Below are 23,251 nucleotides of genomic sequence, written 5' to 3'. Positions count from 1 at the left end.
ACCAGTGAAAGTCTTCAGCTTCCTCTGCCCTACTCTCTTAGAAAGGCCTTCTTAAACTTCAGTGCCTTGCTATGTATTTCTCTGCCTTTAAAAGTGGTTAGCACTGTTGCCTCACAGCGCCAGGGACCCGGGTTCGAATCCGGCCTTGGGTGACTGTGTGGAGTTTGCACATTTTCCCCGTGTTTGCGTGGGTTTCCTCCGGGTGCTCCGGTTTCCTCCCACAGTCCAAAGATGTGCGGGTTAGGTTGATTGGCTATGATAAATTGACCCTTAGTGTTAGGGGGATTAAATACGTAGGGTTACGGGGATAGGGTGGGATATGTAGGGGTTACGGGGATCGGGTGGGATATGTGTCGGTGCAGGCTCGATGGGCCGAAATGGCCTCTATCTGCACTGTGGGATTTCTGTGTGTTTCTGTGAAATCTATCTTTCCAGCCAGCTTTTGACCAACTCTCTGAGCATTTCTACTCGGTGTCCATTCTCTTCTATTTGAAATGCCATGAACCTTCAAGGCGCCATATAATTCACAAACTGGGCTAGTGTATGGGGCTGCTGGATCAAAATTTGCAGGAGACACAAAATTAGGGAGCGTGGTTAACTGTGAAGAGGACTGTGAACAACTTCAGGAGGACATAGACAAGTTAGTAGTTTGGGCAGATGAATGTCAAATAAAATGTGGAACAGAGAAACGTGGGGTGATGTATTCTGGGAGCAAGAATAAGGTGAGAAAAGGAAAGGAAGAAAAACATTTATGTAGCGCCTTTCACAATCTCAGGACATCCCAAAGCGCTTCACAGCCAATTACGTACTTTGGAAGCCTAGTCACTGTTGTAATGTAGGGAAATACTGCAGCCAATTTGCATACAGCATGATCCAACAAACAGCAATGACAAATGAGATAAATGACAAGATTTTATGTTTCTGATGGTGTTGCATAGAATTTACAGCACAAGAACAGGCCATTCAGCCCAACAGGTCTATGCCGGTGTTTATGCTCCACAGAAGGCTCCAGCCACCCTCTGCATCTAACCCAATAAGAGTCCCAGACCTGAAACGTGAACTCTGTTTCTCCCTCCACGGATGCTGCCTGGCCTGCTGAGTGCTTCCAGTATTTTCTGTTGTTATTAAGCATAACCTTCTATTCCTTTCTCCCTCGTGTACTTATCCAGCTTCCCCGTAAATGTATCTCTGCTGTTCGCCTCAACCACTCCCTGTGGCAGCAAGTTCCACATTCTCACCACTCTCTGGGTAAAGGAAGTTTCTCCTAAATTCCCTATTGGATTTATTAGTGATTATTTAATATTTATGTTCCCTATTTTTTGATCTCCCCCACAAATGGAAAAATCTTCTCTACATCTACCCTATCAAACCCTTTCATAGCCTTAAAGACCTCGATCAGGTCACCTCTCAGCCTTTCCTTTTCGAAAGAAGGCTGTTCAATCTTTCCCGATAGGTATAACCTCTCAGTTCTGGTATCACCCTTGTAAATCTTTTTTGCATCTGCCTCTATATGATTTTATAATATGGAGACCAGAACTGTCCACAATACTTTAGGACGGATGCCAAAGGTCATGGAGGGGGTGCGGAAGAGATTCACAAAGATGATACCAGGTGTGAGAGACAAGAGAAACTGGGTCCTTTTCATCAGAACATAGAAAGTTAAGAGAAAATCTGACAGATGTTTAAAATAATGAGAGGCTTTGACAAAGTATATTGGGAAGAGTATTTGCACTGGTCCACCCAAAACTCACCAACACCCCCCCCCCCCCAACAACCACTCGATATATCTGCACTCCTAATTCTGCCCTCTTGAGCATCGATGATTATAATCGCTCAACCATTGGTGGCCGTGCCTTCTTTTGCCTGGGTCCTAAGCTCTGGAATTCCCTGCCTAAACCTCTCTGCCTCTCTCTCCTCCTTTAAGACGCTCCTTAAAACCTACCTCTTTGACCAAGCATTTGGTCACCTGCCTTAATTACTCCTCATGTGGCTCGATGTCAAATTTTTTTGTCTTATAATAGTCCTGTGAAGCACCTTGGGACGTTTTACAATGTTAAAGGTGCTATATAAATACAAGTTGTTGTGGTTGGTCAGTGAGTCACTAACTAGCAGGCTTAAATTTAAGATCAACACCGAAACAAACAACGGAGAGTTGGATAGAAGTGGACATACATTTGAAAAGAAACTATTTTAAAGGCTATGGGGAATGGCAGGGATTGTAGTTAAGTGGGTAGCTCTTTCGGAGAGCTGGCACAGGCTTGGTGGGCCAAATGGCCTCCTTCTGTGATCGAAGAGTTTCTGCGGGTGTACTTCTGCGCAGATTCTCCCGCCGTTTTTTCCGGGATTCCTGCGGCAGTTCCGCCAAAGCTACAGCGACCAGTCAGGAGAACCCCGGTGGGAATTCACTCCCTATGAATGCAGCGTTGTTGTTGTTACAGGTGCGACGGTTCCAGCTGAATCCACAGCTGGGAGAGAATCATCATCATTTCCTGTCCCTGCCCACTTCAAAAAGACAGCAGAAAGTAGAAAAAAAGCAATTATCAAACAGTGCAACAGCAATTCAGACAGACAAAATCAAAGGGCACTAACTTCAGAGCAATTTCGACTGGTTCAGCCAGCTTAGATGTTATGATTGTTTTCTTACACAGAACCAACCTGTAGTTTTACTGGAAAGTCTTGCTGTTAGAAACAAAAGGTCAGAAAAGGGGAATAGGACCAATGGAGAAGATAATCCATTTGCGATGCCACTGAAATTAAATGGAAAATGGTCTCTAAACTTTACAGAAAATATGAAATCATTTGCTGGCAAGTTTTTCTGCTCTTCACGGAGAAGCTGACTAAATCCAAATTTAAAAAGACTACTTCTGGATCAGACTTCACTCAAATTAACTGGGGAAATGCGGTGTTCATAGCAACAGAAAGGGGCCCAGCACTCCAATGGCCCCACTGCGCCTCTGGAACGGACCTTCCACTGCCTTCGGGTGGTGGCGCTGACCCTTCGTTAATTTAAGTAAGCAGAGGCGGGCTGTCTAATTCACCCCCCTTCGTTTTACTGCAGCCACGCTCGGGCCCCAAGGACCGTGTGGTCCTGACCCTCCGTGGACTTTTCCCGATCTCCGGCCATAACTTCGGCAGAAGCCCCAGGAAAGAAAGGGGCCATTTTTAGCCGCTTGCGTCCTTTCTCAGGGGCTTCCGCTGAAGAGCCCTACAGGAACTCCAGACGTATGAAATTTGTCCAGATCAATCCTTGTCGACATTAAACCGAGATCCCAAGATATTATTTGCAAAAGAGCAGATCTTAGCCAATATTCTTCCCTCAACCAATAAAAACTAAGACAGTGAAATTGCCGATTCAGAAAGGCTGCCAGGTTTGCCTACATACCAAGTCACTGCGCTCCATAAATGTAAATCATTGTGTAAAACAGAACAAAACGTTTCAATGCACCATAAGACGCTATGCAAGTCCAAGTATATTAGATCTCTCTCCTGATGACCATCTGGCATTACTGTTCCATTTAACACATGCTGCTCTTTTTTAAACTTACATTCCACTTAGTTCAAAGTTGCTTAATTAAAATTAACCGTTAATTTGAACTGAAACCATGCTAAAAAAAGCCTTATTAAAAATCAAATGGGACGTTAAACAGAGGCCCCGACTGCTCTCTCAGATGGACATAAAAGATCCCAGCACTATTTCGAAGAAGCGCAGGGGAGTTCTCCCTGTGTCCTGACCAATATTTATCCCTTAACCAATGATGGGCCTTCAATAACCACAAAACTAGAAGTTATAGACTTAAACAAGTTGGCTTTTAATCACTAAGATCAGAGCTAACATCTCAACACGCCGACTGGTTCACAGGAATGAGTCATACAGATCCTGGGATCTTTATGTAAGAGAAGTCAGGGGCGGAGCCAAGAGCCAAGACCTGGAACCTCCCAGGTTAGTCGGGAAAGAGGAAGTGAAACTATACACAGTGGGGGAGGGTAATATACATGAGTGCAAAACGAATACAGGATCAAGACAAACAGATTTCATTACAACCAACATCACTAAAAAATGAATAGCTGGTCATTATCACATTGCTGTTTGTGGGAACATAAGTAACCCGGAGCAGGAGTCGGTGCCTTGAGCCTGCTCCGCCATTCAATAAGATCATGGCTGATCTTCGACCTCAACTCCACTTTTTTTGCGCGATCCGCATATCCCTTGATTTCCCCCATGAGTCCAGAAATCTATCCATCTAAGCCTTGAACATACTCAACGACTGAGCCTCCACAGCCCTCTGGGGTAGAGGATGCCAAAGATTCACAACCCTCTGAGTGAAGAAATTTCTCCTCGCCTCAGTCCTAAATGGCTGACCCCTTATCCCGAGACTATGCCCATTAGAGAGTTTACTGTGCGCAAATTGGCTGCCGTACTTCCTACATTACAACAATGACTACACTTTAAAAAGTACTTCATTGGCTGCAAAGCATTTGGGATGACAACAGAAAATGCTGGAAAAACTCAGCAGGCCAGGCAACATCCGTGGAGAGAAATTAGAGTTGACGTTTCGGGTGAACCCTTTTTCAAAACTGGAAAGGAAATGAAAAAGAAGTAAACATTAAGAGGTATTCAAAACCAGACGAGATGGTAATAAGACGAGTGGAGACAAAAGACGGCTAGATTAGGTGTGAAGTGTACTGGCAGAAGAGAGACAGCTGCCATGTGGGAGAGAGAAAAAAAAGGTGTGGGGGGAGGGAAAACCCAAAACAAAGGGGTGGAAAAAATATATAAGTAAAAAGCATTTGGGATGTCCTGGTGTTGTAAAAGACGATATATAAATGCAACTTTCTTTCTTTCTTATAATTCTGTCATGGGGTCCTCAAGCAAACATCAGAATGGATTATCATGATATCACTAATATAATACAGCCATGTAAAATGTCTTTAATGTTCAGACATTGAGCATTCATACTTTTAAAATCTCTTAGAAGTTTAAAAAGACTGAGTTTATAAACTATTAAAATTCCAAATCCTGTAACGCTGTCGAGTTAAGTTTACATTCCCTTTGTTTCAATCAGTTCGAAGCCCATTCTACAAGGCTCTGTCTGTTCTAAGTGAATCAGCCCTTGGTTATAACATCTTGGGGACACATTATGGAAATAAAATGGTGAAACCCCACTAAACTTCAGAACAATGCTGTTTACTGTTACTGGCCTTTTAACTTGACATCTACACTGGTCCTCATTGTTATTCTTGCAGTCACTGGGGCAGCACACGGGTAAGGCACAGAATACCCTGGGGGGGGGGGGGGGGGGGCGGGGCAGCAGCTGTTTAGCCACCTTTGAACAAAGAGTGTCGGACTATTCATTGTAAAGGCTTAGATAAGGGCAGCAACTACTCATGCACAAAATACAGAGCAAAAATAACCTCCGGTGGTTGTCACTATGGACGGTTACAAAATGGCAGCAATTGGGTAAACGATAATTACTAATATACCCAGAGAAAACTTCCACAATCCCTGTACTTCATTCAAAGAAAAATCCCGACAAGTTGATCCTATTCAGTAGTGTCTGCACTGAGAGGGGTATTAGTGGGGAGGGGGGCATATACTTCCTGGTCAGCAGAATGATACAGCATCCTAGTATTCGGTACCATGCTGCCAACTAACTCCCGAGAGGTGATGAAACATATGGGTTACGATTAACCTGGAATTGAGGGAAAATAGCACCAGCAGATATGAGGATTCCTATGCACGGATATAAATTTTAACTGACTCGATAACTGAACAACAACAACAATAACTTGTATTTATATAGCACCTTTAACATAGTAAAACGTCCCAAGGCGCTGCACAGGAGTATTATAAGACAAAAAATTTGACACCGAGCCACATAAGGAGAAATTAGGGCAGGTGACCAAAAGCTTGCTCAAAGAGGTAGGTTTTAAGGAGCGTCTTAAAGGGGGAAAGAGAGGTAGCGAGGCGGAGAGGTTTAGGCAGGGAATTCCAGAGCTTAGGGCCTCGGCAACAGAAGGCGCAGCCACCAAAGGTTGAGCGATTATAAATCAGGGATGCTCAAGAGGGCAGAATTAGAGGAGCGCAGATATCTCGGGGGTGGGGGGGGCGGGTTGTGGGGCTGGAGGAGATTACAGAGATAGGGAGGGGTGAGGCCATGGAGGGATTTGAAAACAAGGATGAGAATTTTGAAATCGAGACTTTGCTTAACCGAGAGCCAATGTAGGTCAGCGAGCACAGGAGTGATGGGTGAACGGGACTTGGTGTAAGTTAGGACACGGGCAGCCAAGTTTTGGATCACCACAAGTCTACGTAGGGTAGAATGTGGGAGGCCAGCCAGGAGTGCGTTGGAATAGTCAAGTCTAGAGGTAACAAAGGCATGGATGAGGGTTTCAGCAGCAGATGAGCTGAGGCAAGGGTGGAGACGGGCGATGTTACGGAGGTGGAAATAGGCGGTCTTAGTCCTGCTGCGGATATGTGGTCGGAAGCTCATTTCAGGGTCAAATATGACACCAAGGTTGCGAACAGTGTGGTTCAGCCTCAGACCGATGTTAGGGAGAGGGATGGAGTCACTGGCTAGGGAACGGAGTTTGTGGCAGGGACCAAAAACAATTGAAGACCAAGAAACTCTGAGGAAACAATCTGGCAAAACCTCATTTATGAAAGGTTGTTTTAATTGCAGTAGTTAACCTATCTAATGTGTATTCCCTTTGTCTTTGCATATGATGAGAGCAGGTCTTTATGTAAAAAGGGAGAGAAATGAAAAATAGCTCGAAACTCTCCTGCTTGAAACATCTGATTTGCCCTAAATCACGAGTGATCTTTGCACACCCATAAACAAAACGTTATCAGCTGATTTGAGATATTCCTGCTCCAATTAAAAAGCAAAGCTGCTTGTGCGCCTAGGGGGGCACATACTTCCTGGTCAGCAGAATGATACAGCATCCTAGTATTCGGTACCATGCTGCCAACTAACTCCCGAGAGGTGATGAAACATGTGGGTTACGATCAACCTGGAATTGAGGGAAAATAGCACCAGCAGATATGAGGATTCCTATGCACAGATATAAATTTTAACTGACTCGATAACTGAACAACAACAACTTGTATTTATATAGCACCTTTAACGTAGTAAAACGTACTAAGGCGCTGTACAGGTGTAATAAAAGACAAAAACTCCATCCCTCTCCCTAACATCGGTCTGAGGCTGAACCACACTGTTCGCAACCTTGGTGTCATATTTGACCCTGAAATGAGCTTCCGACCACATATCCGCAGCAGAACTAAGACCGCCTATTTCCACCTCCGTAACATCGTCCGTCTCCGCCCTTGCCTCAGCTCATCCGCTACTGAAACCCTCATCCATGCCTTTGTTACCTCTAGACTTGACTATTCCAACGCACTCCTGGCTGGCCTCCCACATTCTACCCTACGTAAACTTGTGGTGATCCAAAACTCGGCTGCCCGTGCCCTAACTCGCACCAAGTCCCATTCACCCATCACATATGAACGTACAAAAAGAAAAGGAATTATCGGCCCCATTAATGTTTATCTTGTCCATTCGACGGTACAGCCTCATGAAAAACCTTTCCCAACTCACCAGTAATGCCAACTCCTGGGGAGGGGGAACAAAGGGCAAAGCAGCTGTCAATTTCAGGACAACCTCTGGGATGTTATCCAGACGTTATAAAACAAATCGAACAAATTCCAAGAGACCGTGCTTATCCATGATGCATCACGAGACATAATTAACTAATCACCCTGCCCCCAGTATGTCGCAATGTCCTCAGGAATTCGATCAATCAGGCCAGTCCCAAAGGTCAATTACTTTATTCCCTACAATATCTCTCATACCCTGTCTGCAAAAAATGTATCCATCACCTCTTAATACTATTCTCTGCTTCCACTGCCTCCCAATTCCACATAGTAACCATCCTGTACATGAAAAAAGTAAATTTTAAGTGTCCAGTGACCTTTTATTATCTAAGCTTGAATCCATGTCACCTGGTCCTACAACTTGTGTTAATATCGGACATTACAACAGCGACTACACTTCAAGGGTACTTCATTGACTGTAAAGCACTTTGGGACATCCAGAGGTCAAGAAAGGTGCTATATAAATGTAAGTTTTTTTTCCTTCTGGATCCAATTTACTTATTCTCTTTAGGATGTTAAATATTTCAATAAAATCACCTCCAAAATGAACATCCCTAATATCTGTAGTCTTTCCTCATAGCATAGATGTCCAATCCCATTTATCAGTTCTTTGTATCCCTTGAAAGGGCAGGACGTCCCTTCTCCCCCAACCAAAGTGTCCAAAACTGTATTCGGTACTCAAGGTGGGGCAGACCAGTGCTTTATCCCAATAACCTGTTTGCCATATCATTACTGGGATACATCGTACTAATGGTTTAGGGCCATTTTCCACGAAAATTCCAAATCGCTCTCCTGTGTTGTTTCCTGCAGACTGTTCCATTTTATTTTATACTTTCACTGTTTGGTTTCCCTTTCCCAGCTTCGTGACTTTGCATTTCTCTACTAGAATCGGCTTTCAGATTTATTCAATTTTTTTGTTTTTATTTTTTTTTAATTTTTTTTTATTTTTTTTTAAGTACACCTGGCAGTTGCAACAGTTGGAAAATCCAAATGTAGCTGTATTGCAGTGTGAAAGGCACTGACAAATCATTCCAAATAGTTCACATCGGGATAGTAATTTACTGAATGCTCATCGTAATTAGAAGCTTTAAGACATAAGCATATTGAGCCTTGTAACCCGTAACAGTGTCAATTTTGACATGTGACAATGCTGTGACAGAAATTATAAATTCCTCTATACACAAAGGCAGTCTCGCAAATCATTAAAATTTGAACCCAGCTAGGAGCAAAAAGATGTCAATATAATCCTATCATATGATAACCTTCTAAAAGCAGCAGATTGCTAGTAGGAGTTGTCAACTATGCATTTTTCCCCAAAAGACCAACAACCCTTTGAAATATTCAAGGATCAGATTAATTTTATTAAGCATCAGCCACACATGCAAACATGACATGCGTCAACTCTCTAGGTGCTTTTATATTGTCGCCCGAGATCTACCGTGGTGCTCAAGCAGGGTCCTGCAACCTTGAAACACTGCTCTCCCTTTCCGCATACATCTGTATGCTGCTTGTCCCCATTTGGAGGGTCAGTAAGAAGGGGGTTGCGTTTTCCATACCTCCAGGCTCTCGGGACTCAAAAACATTTACGTCACAACAGATATGGAGTTCGCCTTCTTTGCCTCACTGTTGGTGATGGGATGGCAAAGCATCTGCTACCAAAGGAACGAAACTGCCTTGAGAACTGCAATATGATTTCAGAGGGAAAACTCAAAAATACATTTTGCTCATTCTTAGTGCATCAAATTAAGCAGCATTTTTATGTCTGTCCATCTGTCCAATTCCACTTAACAACTTTTAACGCAGAAAATTCCAAAATAAAATGTCAGAGAAAAACGTGATAATGCAAGCATTTCAAAAGCTACAAAAACACACAAGAAAATGCTTTTGAGGACCAATATGAAACAGATTCCCTCACCTTTTAGGGATACAATTTCTTGCTGTCGATATATTACCCCTTAAGTAGAACAGCAACCGCCACAAAATATGCTGACATTTAAAGGGGAGAAATTCGGTATCGCATAGTTTGGGGCGCAATTATCGGCCGGGCGCAAAGTTTAGCGCCTGCCGCTAATTATCGCCTCCGACTGGAAACTTGGCTTCTATCGCCCCTGGAGGTGATTGGAGCGCTAAATCAGGCGCTAAACACCTCTCTTAAGGCGCTAATGCCGAGGAGCGAGGCGCTACCTCAGAGTGCTGGCGAAGCTCATGTGATGTCAGTCAGCAATGGAACACAGACACACTGGCGCCGGCCAGTTCTTAAAGGGGAGGGTCGATCTTGCTCTCCATCCACACCCTGCTCATTGCAGCCTTGAATCTTGGCCTGGAGAGACTTGCACATCAAATCTGCTGGAAAGAACAATGGAGAGGCCCAGGGAAAGAGCTCAGAGTGCAGCCCCCATCGTCTGTTCTAAATCAATGCAAGGAAGGTCAAATCAAAATGAACCTGCAAAGTGCTGCTCAGTACCCAAAACTCCTTCACACAGCGTTGAATCTCTCCAGAAGTCTCTCTCTCTCCGAATGTGTGGTACAAAAATATTGCCGACAAAAAAAAGGCAGGAAACGGCCGCCTTTAAATAGCGCTCCTCCAGTCCCTTCCTGACTGCAAAACGTTCCCCTCTACCTGTCGTTGCTAGCGGCAGGCGGAAAGGCAGGGGGCGCCACTCATTATCCAGTCTGGGCGCTACCAGGGCGTTGCACGCTCGAGTGACGTTGCAATCTGCGGGCGCAGGAGATAGTGGCGGGAGTGTTTAGTGCCGCCGCAAAATGTCTGGTCAATTTCGCCAGCGACTAGTTGCTTTGCCCTCTTAGGGCGCCAACGGGAGGCGCCAATCAACCGAAGTTTTCCCCTTAAACTTTAGTGCAAAATGACTTAATATCTACTAAATTCACACCAAATCCATTTAAAATCCAGATGAGAAGATACATTCTGTGGTAAATAAATGTGTTGTGCTGCTGCTGGTACTTGTTAATGGATGTTAAACCACTGAGCATACGATTTCAGTGGAATTATTACCTCTTCAAATTTTTATAAATGGGATTCTTTTTAAAATGGAAATCTTAGGCTTGGTGTTTGGTGCATTTTAAAACAAAGACGACAGTTAATAGTTTTTTCGGGTGAGAAGCCCCATCGTAGTCTCTGTCCCTACTCCTTTGGCAACTTTTTCTCATTGGAGCATATCAGCCTCTTCCACTCCCATCTCTTCCCCCTGGTCGATCACCCCGCTGACTCTGCAACCTTGGTGCATTTCAAACTTCACCTAAACTAGCCTGGCATTGTCTATTCCAACTTTACTGCTGTTTTGACTCATCCTTATCCTGCACATAAATCCCCCACCCAAAGACATCCCCTTGCCTTTGCCATGAGGTGAGGTCTCACCACTACCATCACCCTCCATTCCTGGAAAATAAAAAATTCTTCCCCAGCTCCCTCACTAACACACTAACTCCCAAGTCCCTTTCCTATGGCTCTCTGTCTGCTAAGATACCACTGCCTCTGTCGACCTGATGAACAATTCCCTTGTTTCTGCCTTAGATAACAGTCCCATAGATACATAGAAGATAGGAGCAGGAGTAGGCCATTCGGCCCCTCGAGCCTGCTCCGCCATTCAACGAGATCATGGCTGAATCCAAATTCAGTACCCTGTCCCTGTTTTCTCCCCATTTCCCTTTAGCCTTAAGAAATATATCCAACTCCTTCTTGAATATATTTAATGAATTGGCCTCCACTGCTTTCTGTGGTAGAGAATTCCACAGGTCCCCACCTAGATTTTCCATGGGAGCGTTATCCCTGCCAGAAGTGTGGTGGGCCGTCCCGGGACTTCTCTCCAGCTGACGTCACAAGCACGAACCCCACCATAATATCTGGGGTCATATTCATTTGAACAATGAGGGCGAGCTCCGGGTGTTGGAACCACCTCTTAGTGGAACCTTGCCCATTTGGAAGCAGGAAATGGCAGCTTCGAAGACCAGACATCACCTAAAAAGTATTTCTGCCACAAACCAGGAAGTTCAAAGGTGCAAATGTCAAAATGCTCATGTAGGAGGGTAGTGGCGGGAGAAAAGTAACGTTTGGCATGGATAGGCAGAAAGCTGGTGGTGATAGGTGGACAGAGCTGTGCTAATGCAGCCATCCAATGTACTCTCACTCAATGCTGGAAGAAGCTTAATGATCTTACTCGATCACACAAGGTATATTTAAGAATATATTTAAGAAGGAGATAGATAGATTTCTAGACACAAAAGGCATCAAGGGGTATGGGGAGAGAGGGGGAATATGGTATTGAGATAGAGGATCAGCCATGATTGTATTAAATGGCAGAGCAGGCTCGAAGGGCCTACTCCTGGCTCCTTTTTTCTATGTTTCTAAGGTAAGAGAGATCAGGCACACCTTGTAAAGAATTCACTGTACAGGTATTAAGCATGTTTGCCACTTACAATGACCTCCTCCCTACATTGTGTTAAACTGCTTGAATGGATAATACCACCAATGTCGTTTACACCCTCAGCCTCCATTTGCATGGGGTCAGTTGTACATACGCACTGATGACGCCCAGCTCTACCTCTCCACCACCACCTTCGATTCCAAGCCCATAATGTCAGACTTCTTTTGTCAGGCATTAAGTCGTGGGTGAACCAGACCTGCTTTCAACTGAGTATCAAGTCCAAAGCCATCTTATTTGGTTCCCACTAACAACTCCATCCCCTTCCCTAGTTACTTGCTCAGGATCAACCAGACGATTGTTTGACCCTCAGCTGACCTTCAAACCCCACCACCAAAATCGTAAACTGCCACGTCCAGATTTGACATCGCCAACACCCTTCTTACTGGCCTCTTGAGAGCCACCCTACACAAACTCCAGGTTTTCTAAGACTCTGCCAATAGCTTCCTGTCCCACACTAGTTCCCATCAGCCTGTGTTTGCTGGCCTTCACTGACTCCATCTCTTCCAGCCCTATGCTCCAGTCTTTACCCTTCGATCCCATCTCTAGCCTACTGTCCCACCCACACTTCACTGACACCCTCTCCTTCAACCCCTGTGCTTTTCTGCTTCTGTCCCCACCTTGACAAACCTCCTCAAAGTACATCATCCCAACCAAGCTTTTTGATCCTCTCTCCTAACTTTTTTCACACCACCCGCCGTCCATTTCTCCTCTGTAGAACACCTTGGGATGCTCTGCTACATTAAAGATGCTGTACAAAAATCATACGGTTGTTTGAAGGTGCTATTTTTTGGGACGCTGGAAGCCCTCTGGCACATCACCCAAGTGGCCGTTTTTTTAATTTATAAGCTGTATAGTGAATATCTGCCGAATTCTTCAGAACATCAAGCCAAATCATGTTCTCGTGCAATATCCATAGAAGCACAAGTTCCTGCAGCGCACTCAAGCCACTGTGACACCCCAATGGTCGTCTCAAAAAAATTAAGATAGACAATTTTTGTCACAATAACAGGACACATTTTAAAGGCAAAAGGTATAGTGACATAAACAATGATGAGTGTTAAAAAAATCAGCTTCAGTTCAGAGCCATGGTTTCAGAGTATCGTGGCTGGCGCGTTCTCATCTCAAAAGAGCTTGTCATTCTGTGTATTTACCACACACTTGCAGTTTATTTCATACTCACTGAGGAGTGTGTGTCTCTGCGTTTTGCACATTTTCATTGTTTTTTTATACATTTTTGTATATATACACACACACCTAACTCAGCACAAATTTGGATTCAAAGCTCAGACCTTCTGGGCTACATGGCTCAATAGAACAAAGCAGCAAACACATGTTTTATTGTCTGAAGATTTCTTTACATCTAATATCGATTGTTTAAAATACTCAATGGCATTATCGCCAAACATTCTAACAAGACACCTCATAATTAACTTGGGAAAAAAAACAGTAGGCCATCACTCCTGCGATGTTTTGAAATCCAAGATCTTAAGCATAAGCGGATAGAGTTTCTGCTTCGGGTGCAAGTGCCGATTCTGGCGCAAATTCCACCCATTTTGAAAGGGTTTTTTTTCCCGTGTTTCCACTCAAACTCATTTGCATATCGCCGAATGCGAGAGCTGCCATGAACCAGCGCAATTGGGCAGCGTTTTAAAGCGTCATTAAAAAAATAATTTTGCTTTAAAAGATATTCCTTGATATATTTAAGAGTGGTAACTTGGTGCTGCTTGATTAATAGGGCCCTGGTGAGACCACACCTGGAGTATTGTGTACAGTTTTGGTCTCCTTACCGAAGGAAGGATATACTTGCCATAGAGGGAGTGCAATGAAGGTTCGCCAGACTGGTTCCTGGGATGGGGGGATTGTCCTATGAGGAGAGATTGAGTAGACTAGGCCTATATTCCCTAGAGTTTAGAAGAATGAGAGGCGATCTCACTGAAACCATACAAAATTCTTACAGGGCTTGACAGGGTAGATGCAATGAGGATGTTTCCCTAGCTGGGGAGTCTAGAACCAGGGGTCACAGTCTCAGAATGGGGTCGACCATTTAGGACTGAGATGAGGAGAAATTTCTTTACTCGGGGGGGGTGGTGAATCTTTGGAGTTCTCTATCCCAGAGAGCTGTGGAGGCTCAGTCAGTCATTCAGTATATTCAAGATCGATAGATTTTTGAATATTAAGGGAATCAAGGGATATGGGGATAGTTCAGGAAAGTGGAGATGAGGTAGAAGATCAGCCATGAATGGCGGAGCAGGCTCGAAGAGCCAAATTGCCTACTCCTGCTCCTATTTCTTATGTTCTTATTAATACAGCTGAAAATGGGATTATCACAACAAATAAGCATTTTAAATCACAGTGTCAATCCAACACCTGAGCGTAACCCGATTTTAAAGGACTGAAAATGACTTTTACATATCGCGGAAACTCGGGTCGCGCTGGAGGCAATTTGTGCTTAAAATTCTGCAATTGTTTCCGCTGGCCACGCCAATATCGGGTGAATTGTACCGAAAAAACCAGCGCAACCGAACGGAAACTCCAGGCCGAGGTTTTTCACCTAGGTTTGGCTCGCAGAATCTCTCACTCCGCTACTGAAAACAAAGGCCAAGCAAATGTCATGTTTCAGCACCCAGTCTCAATCATTTGATCATAAGGACAACCACCATGTGGTAAATTTAAAACCATCTTATGCTCCACTTACAAGTTTCATGAAATATGGGGGCTATTTTTCAGAGGATACTCAAGGATAAGGCCATTCATTGTGAGGCCTGGATCATTCATTTTAAGAATTACAGAAAATTAATCGTGCAGATGCTCGATAGCAAAAACGCGAAATTCTTAAAGCAGGAAATGGCATTCGGAACTCAAAAGGTTAAGAGTTCAAATGAGCAACATATCTTCCTGCCAGACTTTTCACTCTCAAAGACATCAATTGGATTACCACAGAGCAGGATAGAGGTCTTAACATATCAGATACAAGTATAAAAACAAAAGACGATTTTATGAATCTGTGTTGCTGACAGTACATATCAGAAAGTAAAAGTGAAAGGGATGTGGGTTGTCAGGGAGATTAGTATAAGGAGGCAGATGGCAACATTTTCTGAGAGCTCTCTTAATGATAGAGGTTTCCATGGTCTTGAGGGCCCTTGTATTAACAAGGCATAGGGGGTGGGCATACATGTGGATGGTGAAGTTAAAGGAAGCGAGGAGCATAAGGAAGTGGTGAGTTAAGGCGGAGGCTGAAAGAGACTAAGAAGTTGCACAGCGCAAAGACTAAGGGAAGATAAGGAGGAGGAGATTTCAGTAAGGAAAAACCCAGGGGTTTAGGCAGATGATAAATGAGGAAGATCAGAAAATCGTGGGCAGCAAGGGCCTGAATTTACGATATGCAACGACAGCAGGCGAGGATCCTCACTGACAATAGGGACTCATAAAATAGCCCCAAAATAAAATGCAAAATGAATAGTAGGGTACAACTACTCTTGCTTGACAGCTTATACATTGTATAGAGACTGCCGCCTACTATCCCATTGGGCAAACCACAGGTGACCCGCCCATTTATGTTATCCTTTAAAATGTCCACTCAATTGCTAAACGTTTCTCATCATCTATAACTTCATTGCGGAGGGACATGCCAACATCCAGAGCCTTACTGAGACTTATCAATGGCGATTCTTGCCCCCTCACGGAGACTGTGGCCCCACCCCAGTTCCAACACGTATCCTCTCCAATTCCCTGTTTCTTCCCTCTTACAAATCAGCCTCCATGCCACCCTTATTTGCATAATTTTTCCCAAATCTCTCCCACGAAGCTCATTTTGTCAATCAATGAAGCCCACCAACTATCTAACCGCCCATCGTCCCTTTGTTTATCAATATCATCAAACTATCACTGTTCTCCAGCATTGTCCCTAACTTCTGTGACTGTGGCTCACGGTCCTTCCTCAAGCTTCTCAGCACATCTGCTGCCTTTCACATCCTCTTCCAAAGTCTCCCCCAATCAATGCACCTTTATAGAAGATAGGAGCAGGAGTAGGCCATTCGGCCCCTTGAGCCTGCTCCGCCTTTCAATGCGATCATGGCTGATCATCCAAATTCAGTACCCTGTCCCTGCTTTCTCCCCATATCCCTTGATCCCTTTAGCCTTAAGAAATATATCCAACTCCTTCTTGAATATATTTAATGAATTGGCCTCTACTGCCTTCTGTGGTAGAGAATTCCACAGGTTCACCACTCTCTAGGTGAAGAAATTCCTCCTCATCTCAGTCCTAAATGGCTTACCCCTTATCCTTAGACTGTGACCTTTATCACACTGGTTTCTTTTTTATCCCATTCACACTTGTGATGACACCACATATCCTCCAATTATTTTTTTCCCACGGTCACTACCAGTGTACCCCAGCTCCGGGTTTTGGTTCCCTTTAGTAACACCATCCTCAAGCATGGAATCAAGTTCCATGTGTATGCGGATGGTACCCAGCTTTACCTTTCCACCTCCTAGCTTGATTCCATGGTTGTTGCTCAGCTCAGCTTTGCCTGCCTGATATTATGTAAGAAGTCACACAACACCAGGTTATAGTCCAACAGCTTTATTTGAAGTCACAAGCTTTCGGAGCGCTGCTCCTTCATCAGGTGAAGTGGAGGGATGCATAAAGACACAGCTTATATAGTCAGAGAATAATGTCAGATGTTTACAGGTAATCTTTCTAACTGCCATTTATCACACCTCGGCAGAGAGATAATCACAGCAATCAAAGGTGTGAATGGTGTCCAAACAGGTCAGTCAGGAAAACATTACATCAAAGAACAATGAGGTGGGGTCACAAGGGGTCAAATGTTGCAGATGCTGGGGTCTGTGTGAAGAACAGAAAAACAGACAAAAAACATTTTTTTTGCTGGAAATCACAGCAGGTCCGGCCGCATCTGTGTAGAGAGAACAAGCCAACGACGACTCAAGTCTGGATGACCCTACGTCAGGTGGGGTTACATGTAGCGTGACATGAACCCAAGATCTCGGTTGAGGCCGTCCTCATGGGTGCAGAACTTGGCTATCAGTTTCTGCTCGACGATTTTGCGTTGTCGTGTGTCTCGAAGGCCACCTTGGAGAATGCTTACCCGAAGATCGGAGGCTGAATGTCCTTGACTGCTGAAGTGTTCCCCGACTGGGAGGGAACACTCCTGCCTGGCGATTGTTGCGCGGTGTCCGTTCATCCGTTGTCGCAGTGTCTGCATGGTCTCGCCGATGTACCATGCTCCGGGGCATCCTTTCCTGCAACGTATGAGGTAGACAACGTTGGCTGAGTCACATGAGTATGTACCATGTACCTGGTGGGTGGTGTCCTCACGTGTGATGATGGTATCTGTGTTGATGATCTGGCATGTCTTAGAGGTTGCTGTGGCAGGGTTGTGTGGTGTCGTGGTCGCTGTTCTCCTGAAAGCTGGGTAATTTGCTGCGAACGATGGTCTGTTTGAGGTTAGGCGGCTGTTTGAAGGCGAGTAGTGGAAGCTTGGGGATGGCTTTAGCGAGGTGTTCGTCATCATCGATGACATGTTGAAGGCTGCGAAGAACATGGCATAGTTTCTCTGCTCCGGGGAAGTACTGGACAACGAAGGGTACTCTGTTGGTTGTGTCCCGTGTTTGTCTTCTGAGGAGGTCTATGCGATTTTTCGCTGTGGCCCGTCGGAACTGTCGATCGATGAGTCGAGCATCATATCCCGTTCTTACAAGGGCGTCTTTCAGCGTCTGTAGGTGTCCATCGCATTCCTCCTCGTCTGAGCAGATCCTGTGTATTCGCAGGGCTTGTCCATAGGGGATAGCTTCTTTAACATGGTTAGGCCAAGTTCCGCACCCATGAGGACGGCCTGAACTGGGATCTTGGGTTCATGTCACGCTACATGTAACCCCACCTGACGTAGGGTCATCCAGACTCGAGTCGTTGTTGGCTTGTTCTCTCTACACAGATGCGGCCGGACCTGCTGTGATTTCCAGCAAAGAAAATGTTTTTTGTCTGTTTTTCTGTTCTTCACACAGACCCCAGCATCTGCAACATTTGACCCCTTGTGACCCCACCTCATTGTTCTTTGATGTAATGTTTTCCTGACTGACCTGTTTGGACACCATTCACACCTTTGATTGCTGTAATTATCTCTCTGCCGAGGTGTGATAAATGGCAGTTAAAAAGATTACCTGTAAACATCTGACATTATTCTCTGACTATATAAGCTGTGTCTTTATGCATCTCTCCACTTCACCTGACGAAGGAGCAGTGCTCCGAAAGCTTGTGACTTCAAATAAAGCTGTTGGACTATAACCTAGTGTTGTGTGACTTCTTACATTTGTCCACCCCAGTCCAACTCTGGCATCTCCACACCATGCCTGATATTAAGTCTTGGATGAGTCAAAACTTCCTCCAGCTTTATGTAAGCAAACTGAAGCAATCATTTTTTGGTTCCCACCAGCAACTATGTGCCTCTGTCCTTAACTCCACAACGTCCTTGACTACCACCTCAGGCCAAGTCCAGCTGGCATAACCTTGACATGTTGCTTGATCCTGAACTGAGTATACATCACTTCCATTCGTTCAGCAAAACTGCCTTCTTCCACATTTGCATTATCGCCTGCCTCCACTTCTACCGTCATTGAGACTCAAATTCATGTCTTCATCACCTCAAGGCTTGATTTCTTTAATGGTCTCCTAGCCAACCTCCCCACTTACATCGCTCATAAATTGCAACATGTTCAGAATGATACCACCCATGTCCTTATCCATCCAAAACGCATCACCCCAGTGTCAGCTATGGCTCAGTGGGTAACACACTTGCCTCAGTCAGAAGGGTTGTGGGTTCAAGTCCCGCTCCATGGGACTTGAGCACATAAAGCTGGGCTGACACTCCAGTGCAGTGCTGAGGGAGTGCTGCACTGTCGGAGGTGCCATCTTTCGGATGAGACGTTAAACCGAGGCCCCGTCTGCTCTCTCGGGTGGAAGAAAAAGATCCCAAGGCACTATTTCAAAGAAGAGCAGGGGAGTTATCCTTGGTGTCGTGGCCAATATTTATCCCTCAACCAACATAACAAAAAACAGATTATCTGGTCATTATCACATTGCTGTTTGTGGGAGTTTGCTGCTGTGTTTCCCACATTACAACAATGACTCCACTTCAAAAGGTACCTCGTTGGCTGTAAAGTGCTTCGAGACGTTCGGTGGTCGTGAAAGGCGCTATATAAATGCAAGTCTTTCTTTTTTTTGTCCTCCTTTGACTCCCAAGTCCTTACAAATCAGTTCCAAGATCCTTGTACTCATCTTCAAATATCCCTACCTCAGTGATCTCCTTCAGCCCTGTCTCTGCTTGCAAGCTGCATTCCTGACACTGGTCAGCTCCTTACTCCCCATCCTCGTCGCTCCATGACAGGCGACTGATCTTTCAGCCAACATGCCCCTGTCCTCAGGAACTTCCTCCCAAAACTCCTTCACCTTACTTCCTTCCTCCCTGCTTTCAAAAGCATAGGAAATACTTTTCTCTTGAACCACTCTTTCAGCCCTGCCCCTCACTATAGTCTGTCCTTCCCTCCCACTCGGAGTCTGTTTTCCTGAGACGTGAGGAGTGTGCTATATAAATGCAAGCAGCTGTAGGAGCCCATGCAAAAATCTTCATATGGTTCTCTGCAATGATGATCGCTTTCTTGCATCTTATTCACTCCACTCTACATGGATTAGAACTAATAAAGGTTTGTAGCACTTTAAAAAAAAACTTGTGCCATAACAGCAGGGTGCCGTTTAAGGCAACTGTCATGAGGCCAGATGTCTCAGGAATGTAACAATGGTTGATTGCTGGAAGTACTAAAAGACTTGGAGAAACTGTGCTGGGATGCCAACACGCCAATCCCCATTACCTGATTCGTGCCCAATACCCTTGAGACATTGACTCTATTTTCTCTCCACGGATGTTGCCTGGCCTGCTGAGTTTTTCCAGCATTTTCTGTTGTTATTCCCGTGAGGCATTGTTCCGGGCTGTCTTGAGACAGAGTGCTCCATGGACCAAAGAAATGGTGCATTGTGCTTTGTCGATGGTATTCCTTGTGGATTCACATAGAATATCGAGACGCAGCTCACCATAATCAAAGACCTGCTCCCAGGCGTGTACCGACACTGCTTTCTAACCAGCCAACAATTTCAGTTCCTGTCTGTGGGAAAACTCTGTATTTGCTTTGTACCTCTCCAAACAGCCTGACTGAGATTGGAAGCAGCCAGTCAAGATTCAACACCGTTTTGCACCACTTGAATCATAGCCTGTTGGCGTATCTAAATGTCAGTTCTAAAAGGCCAAAACAAAGACACAACTGCTAGTCCTTTTCACCTGCCAGCCCACAATTCTCTTTAGTGCTAGCGTGAAAAAAAAATCGAGCTTACATTTATAAAGTGAAGTAACTTATTTGGCATAAATAAGCCATGACTTAGAAGGCAAGCTTTTAAAGCTTGCTCCTCTTCTGTAAACTTAAGGCAACCTGAGCAAATAAACTGCAGGGCAGTATTTGGAAAGTAAATGCTCTGGCCACCTACCGATCAGGTTTGGAGAGCAGTGTGCCCGTGGGAAGATGTGATAAAGTGGAACAACGAGGATTGGCAGTCTGTTGTTGAGTAGGTGTATAGCATCGCAAATGTTATTAACTTGGAACAGAAGTTTGTGCTGACGATGCCGACTAGTTTAAAATCAGTGTGAGCAACGGGATTGTAAAGAGTACAAAAAGTGAACGACTTTCGATTGTGTTAAAATCTCACACACACACTGACAGTATTGGACTTTTTTTTTAGGTTGGGGGAGGTAAAGATACCGGATCTCTGCTGCTTTCTTAGATGAATGAAATGTTCTTAATTCTTCCTCGACAGTAAGAATCCAAAAGGCAATAAAGGGATCGAATTACTGAGGAAGGAGCAGGAATATGCCGAGGAAAGCTTGTCTAAACGGGTCTCCTCTGGCCGCACAGAGTGGGACTGACCGGGGCAGGTCCCACCAGGGAGATGTCCATCAAGGGGCCGAGCAAAAATGGCACTGCAGAAAAACAGCACAACTAACGATTGGAAAATACAATAATGTTGTATTATTATATTTGAGGGAAACTTTTAAAAAATAAGTCCTGCTGATTTATTTTCTAGTTGGAAGATAACATTTCCCCCCGCAACATTTGAAAATTTTACATCGGATTTACTTAATATAATGTGGCCAACTAACAAAAAAATCGGGTTATTTAAGTGAGAACAAAAGTAATATTTTCACATTCATCTTTGTCTAGAAACTCCAGTGAAGGCGTGTGGAGACGGGTTTGTGGTGCTTTGTGGGGTCCGCACACACATGTACAAATAAATACATATACATCTATACACATACATGTGTAAATACACAGATACATATCCATACACAAATACATATGTATACACATATACAGATATACACGAGTGTACATATATATACACAATATACATACACACAGATACGTGTTCATATATAAATACATACACATACGATTATATATGTATGTATTATATATACACACACACACATAGATATGCACACACAAAGATACATTTACAAATAGGCACCTACAGATCTACAGACACACATGCTCAGGGACCCCCCTGCTGCAGCTCTCTCTCTCTCTCTCTCTCTGTGACTCTCCCTTAGGAGATAAGGAGAATGAACGCCTCTCAAGGAGCTGCGAGCAACTTTATCAAACTCTCCCCAAACTCTACCTGCCAGACCATTCCCGGGGCAGGAAAAAGGCTGCAAATGCCAAGAATGCTGAAATCACAACAGAAAGCAGAAATAGCGAGAAATCCTCACCAGAGGTGGTGAACCCATCTTTTCAGACACTGACGGGCCTCGCTTGTGTGTTGTCAGCATTTGCTGCTTTTGTCTCACTTGGCGAGGTGAGCTACTCTCTCTGGGTTTTTTTTATTGGGTTCCCCACCCCCCCCCCCCGCACATGCAAACTTTTGAATTTTCTCACACATACTTCTTAAAAAATTATTTGTGCGTCTCACATTTTAAATCGTCAACTTTCTTGTGGGGTGATTTTATTTTCCTACCTCTGTTTCTCACGTGTATTCATTCTTTCTCTCTCTCTCTCTCTCACACACACACATTTTCTGTACCTTTGCATGGATACTCTGGTCAGTTGTTCGCTCACTCACCTCTCTGCTCGGACTCTCCCAGGACGCCCAGGAGAAGCAACAGGAGCGGCCGTAGACCCAGCTCGGCTCCCATTCTCAGTGTCCCTGGACCTGGCTGAACCCCCCTGACACGCTAGCAAGGGGAAACTGCACTCCACTGTCACCGTGCACAGAGTGACTCCAGCAGCAGCAGTAACCGTCCTCTCCTCTCTTCCCCACTGCCTCCCAAACTTTTTTTTTGTGTTTCCCCCCCACTTCCAAATGTTGCATCTTTGGGCGTCCCCACTCGAGTTAAAGGGAACATCAGTAGTACACGCTGGCTCTTTGTTACAATTCTTGCACTTTTTTTCTCCCCTTTACTGATCACAAAAAACATTTAATTCGCAGCATAAAGCAACCGTTTTGCAAATTGTGTATTTTTTTTTGTTAAAGTGTTGAGTTTTGTCGACCAGTTTTGTCTATTGCCTCCACCCCCACCCCCATCCCATCTGAGTATATGGTATATCCTGACTGGAGAGGTGGCTGCATTTCAGTGCATTGTGAAAAGGGACTTTTAAAGTTTAGACAATAGCGATTAAAGGATCGGCTTAACATTCTTCCACCCCCTCCCCTCCTCGCACACAAAAAAGACTATGATTGACGCTTCGTAATATATGAATGGCATTAAAACCACATTTAAGCTTATCAAATGAATTATACGGCACAAAGGCAGAAACTACATCACAAACCAACGTATCTCCCTGCTGCACTGTTGGTTCGTAATATATTTGACAATTGAGTCGTTCTTTTAAATTCAGAATTGTTTGCTTCATCCTCCCACATAATAATGTTTTATTAAACAGTTAACTATTTCTGACACTGTCAGATTCATGGGCATTGGTGAGGTGAAGCTGCATTGTGTTATATTAGCATAAGAACCCATTACCGCAATCCTAGGGAATTCCAATTCTAACAGAGGCGCTAGCCCGTTCATTATTTAAACAGGCTAACAATTGG

General features: G+C 44.4%; 1 protein-coding gene across 1 annotated transcript in view; it reads right to left on the bottom strand.

The window, feature by feature from the left end:
* Nucleotides 1–22,472, bottom strand: part of lama1 (laminin, alpha 1) — a 406,389-nt gene extending 383,917 nt beyond the window's left edge. Inside the window, exon 1 of the mRNA XM_085992396.1 lies at nt 22,277–22,472. Coding sequence (XP_085848522.1) covers nt 22,277–22,349 — 73 coding nt within the window. The 5' untranslated portion in view covers nt 22,350–22,472. The remainder of the gene's footprint in view (nt 1–22,276) is intronic.
* Between the last annotated feature and the right edge of the window lie 779 nt (nt 22,473–23,251).

Source organism: Somniosus microcephalus, chromosome 7 (genome assembly GCF_052327205.1).
Source record: "Somniosus microcephalus isolate GS21.2 chromosome 7, FLI_Smic_1.0, whole genome shotgun sequence".
Classification (NCBI taxonomy): Eukaryota; Metazoa; Chordata; class Chondrichthyes; order Squaliformes; family Somniosidae; genus Somniosus; species Somniosus microcephalus.
Note: the sequence above shows the minus strand (reverse complement) of the source record. Positions and strands in the feature narration are given on the sequence as shown.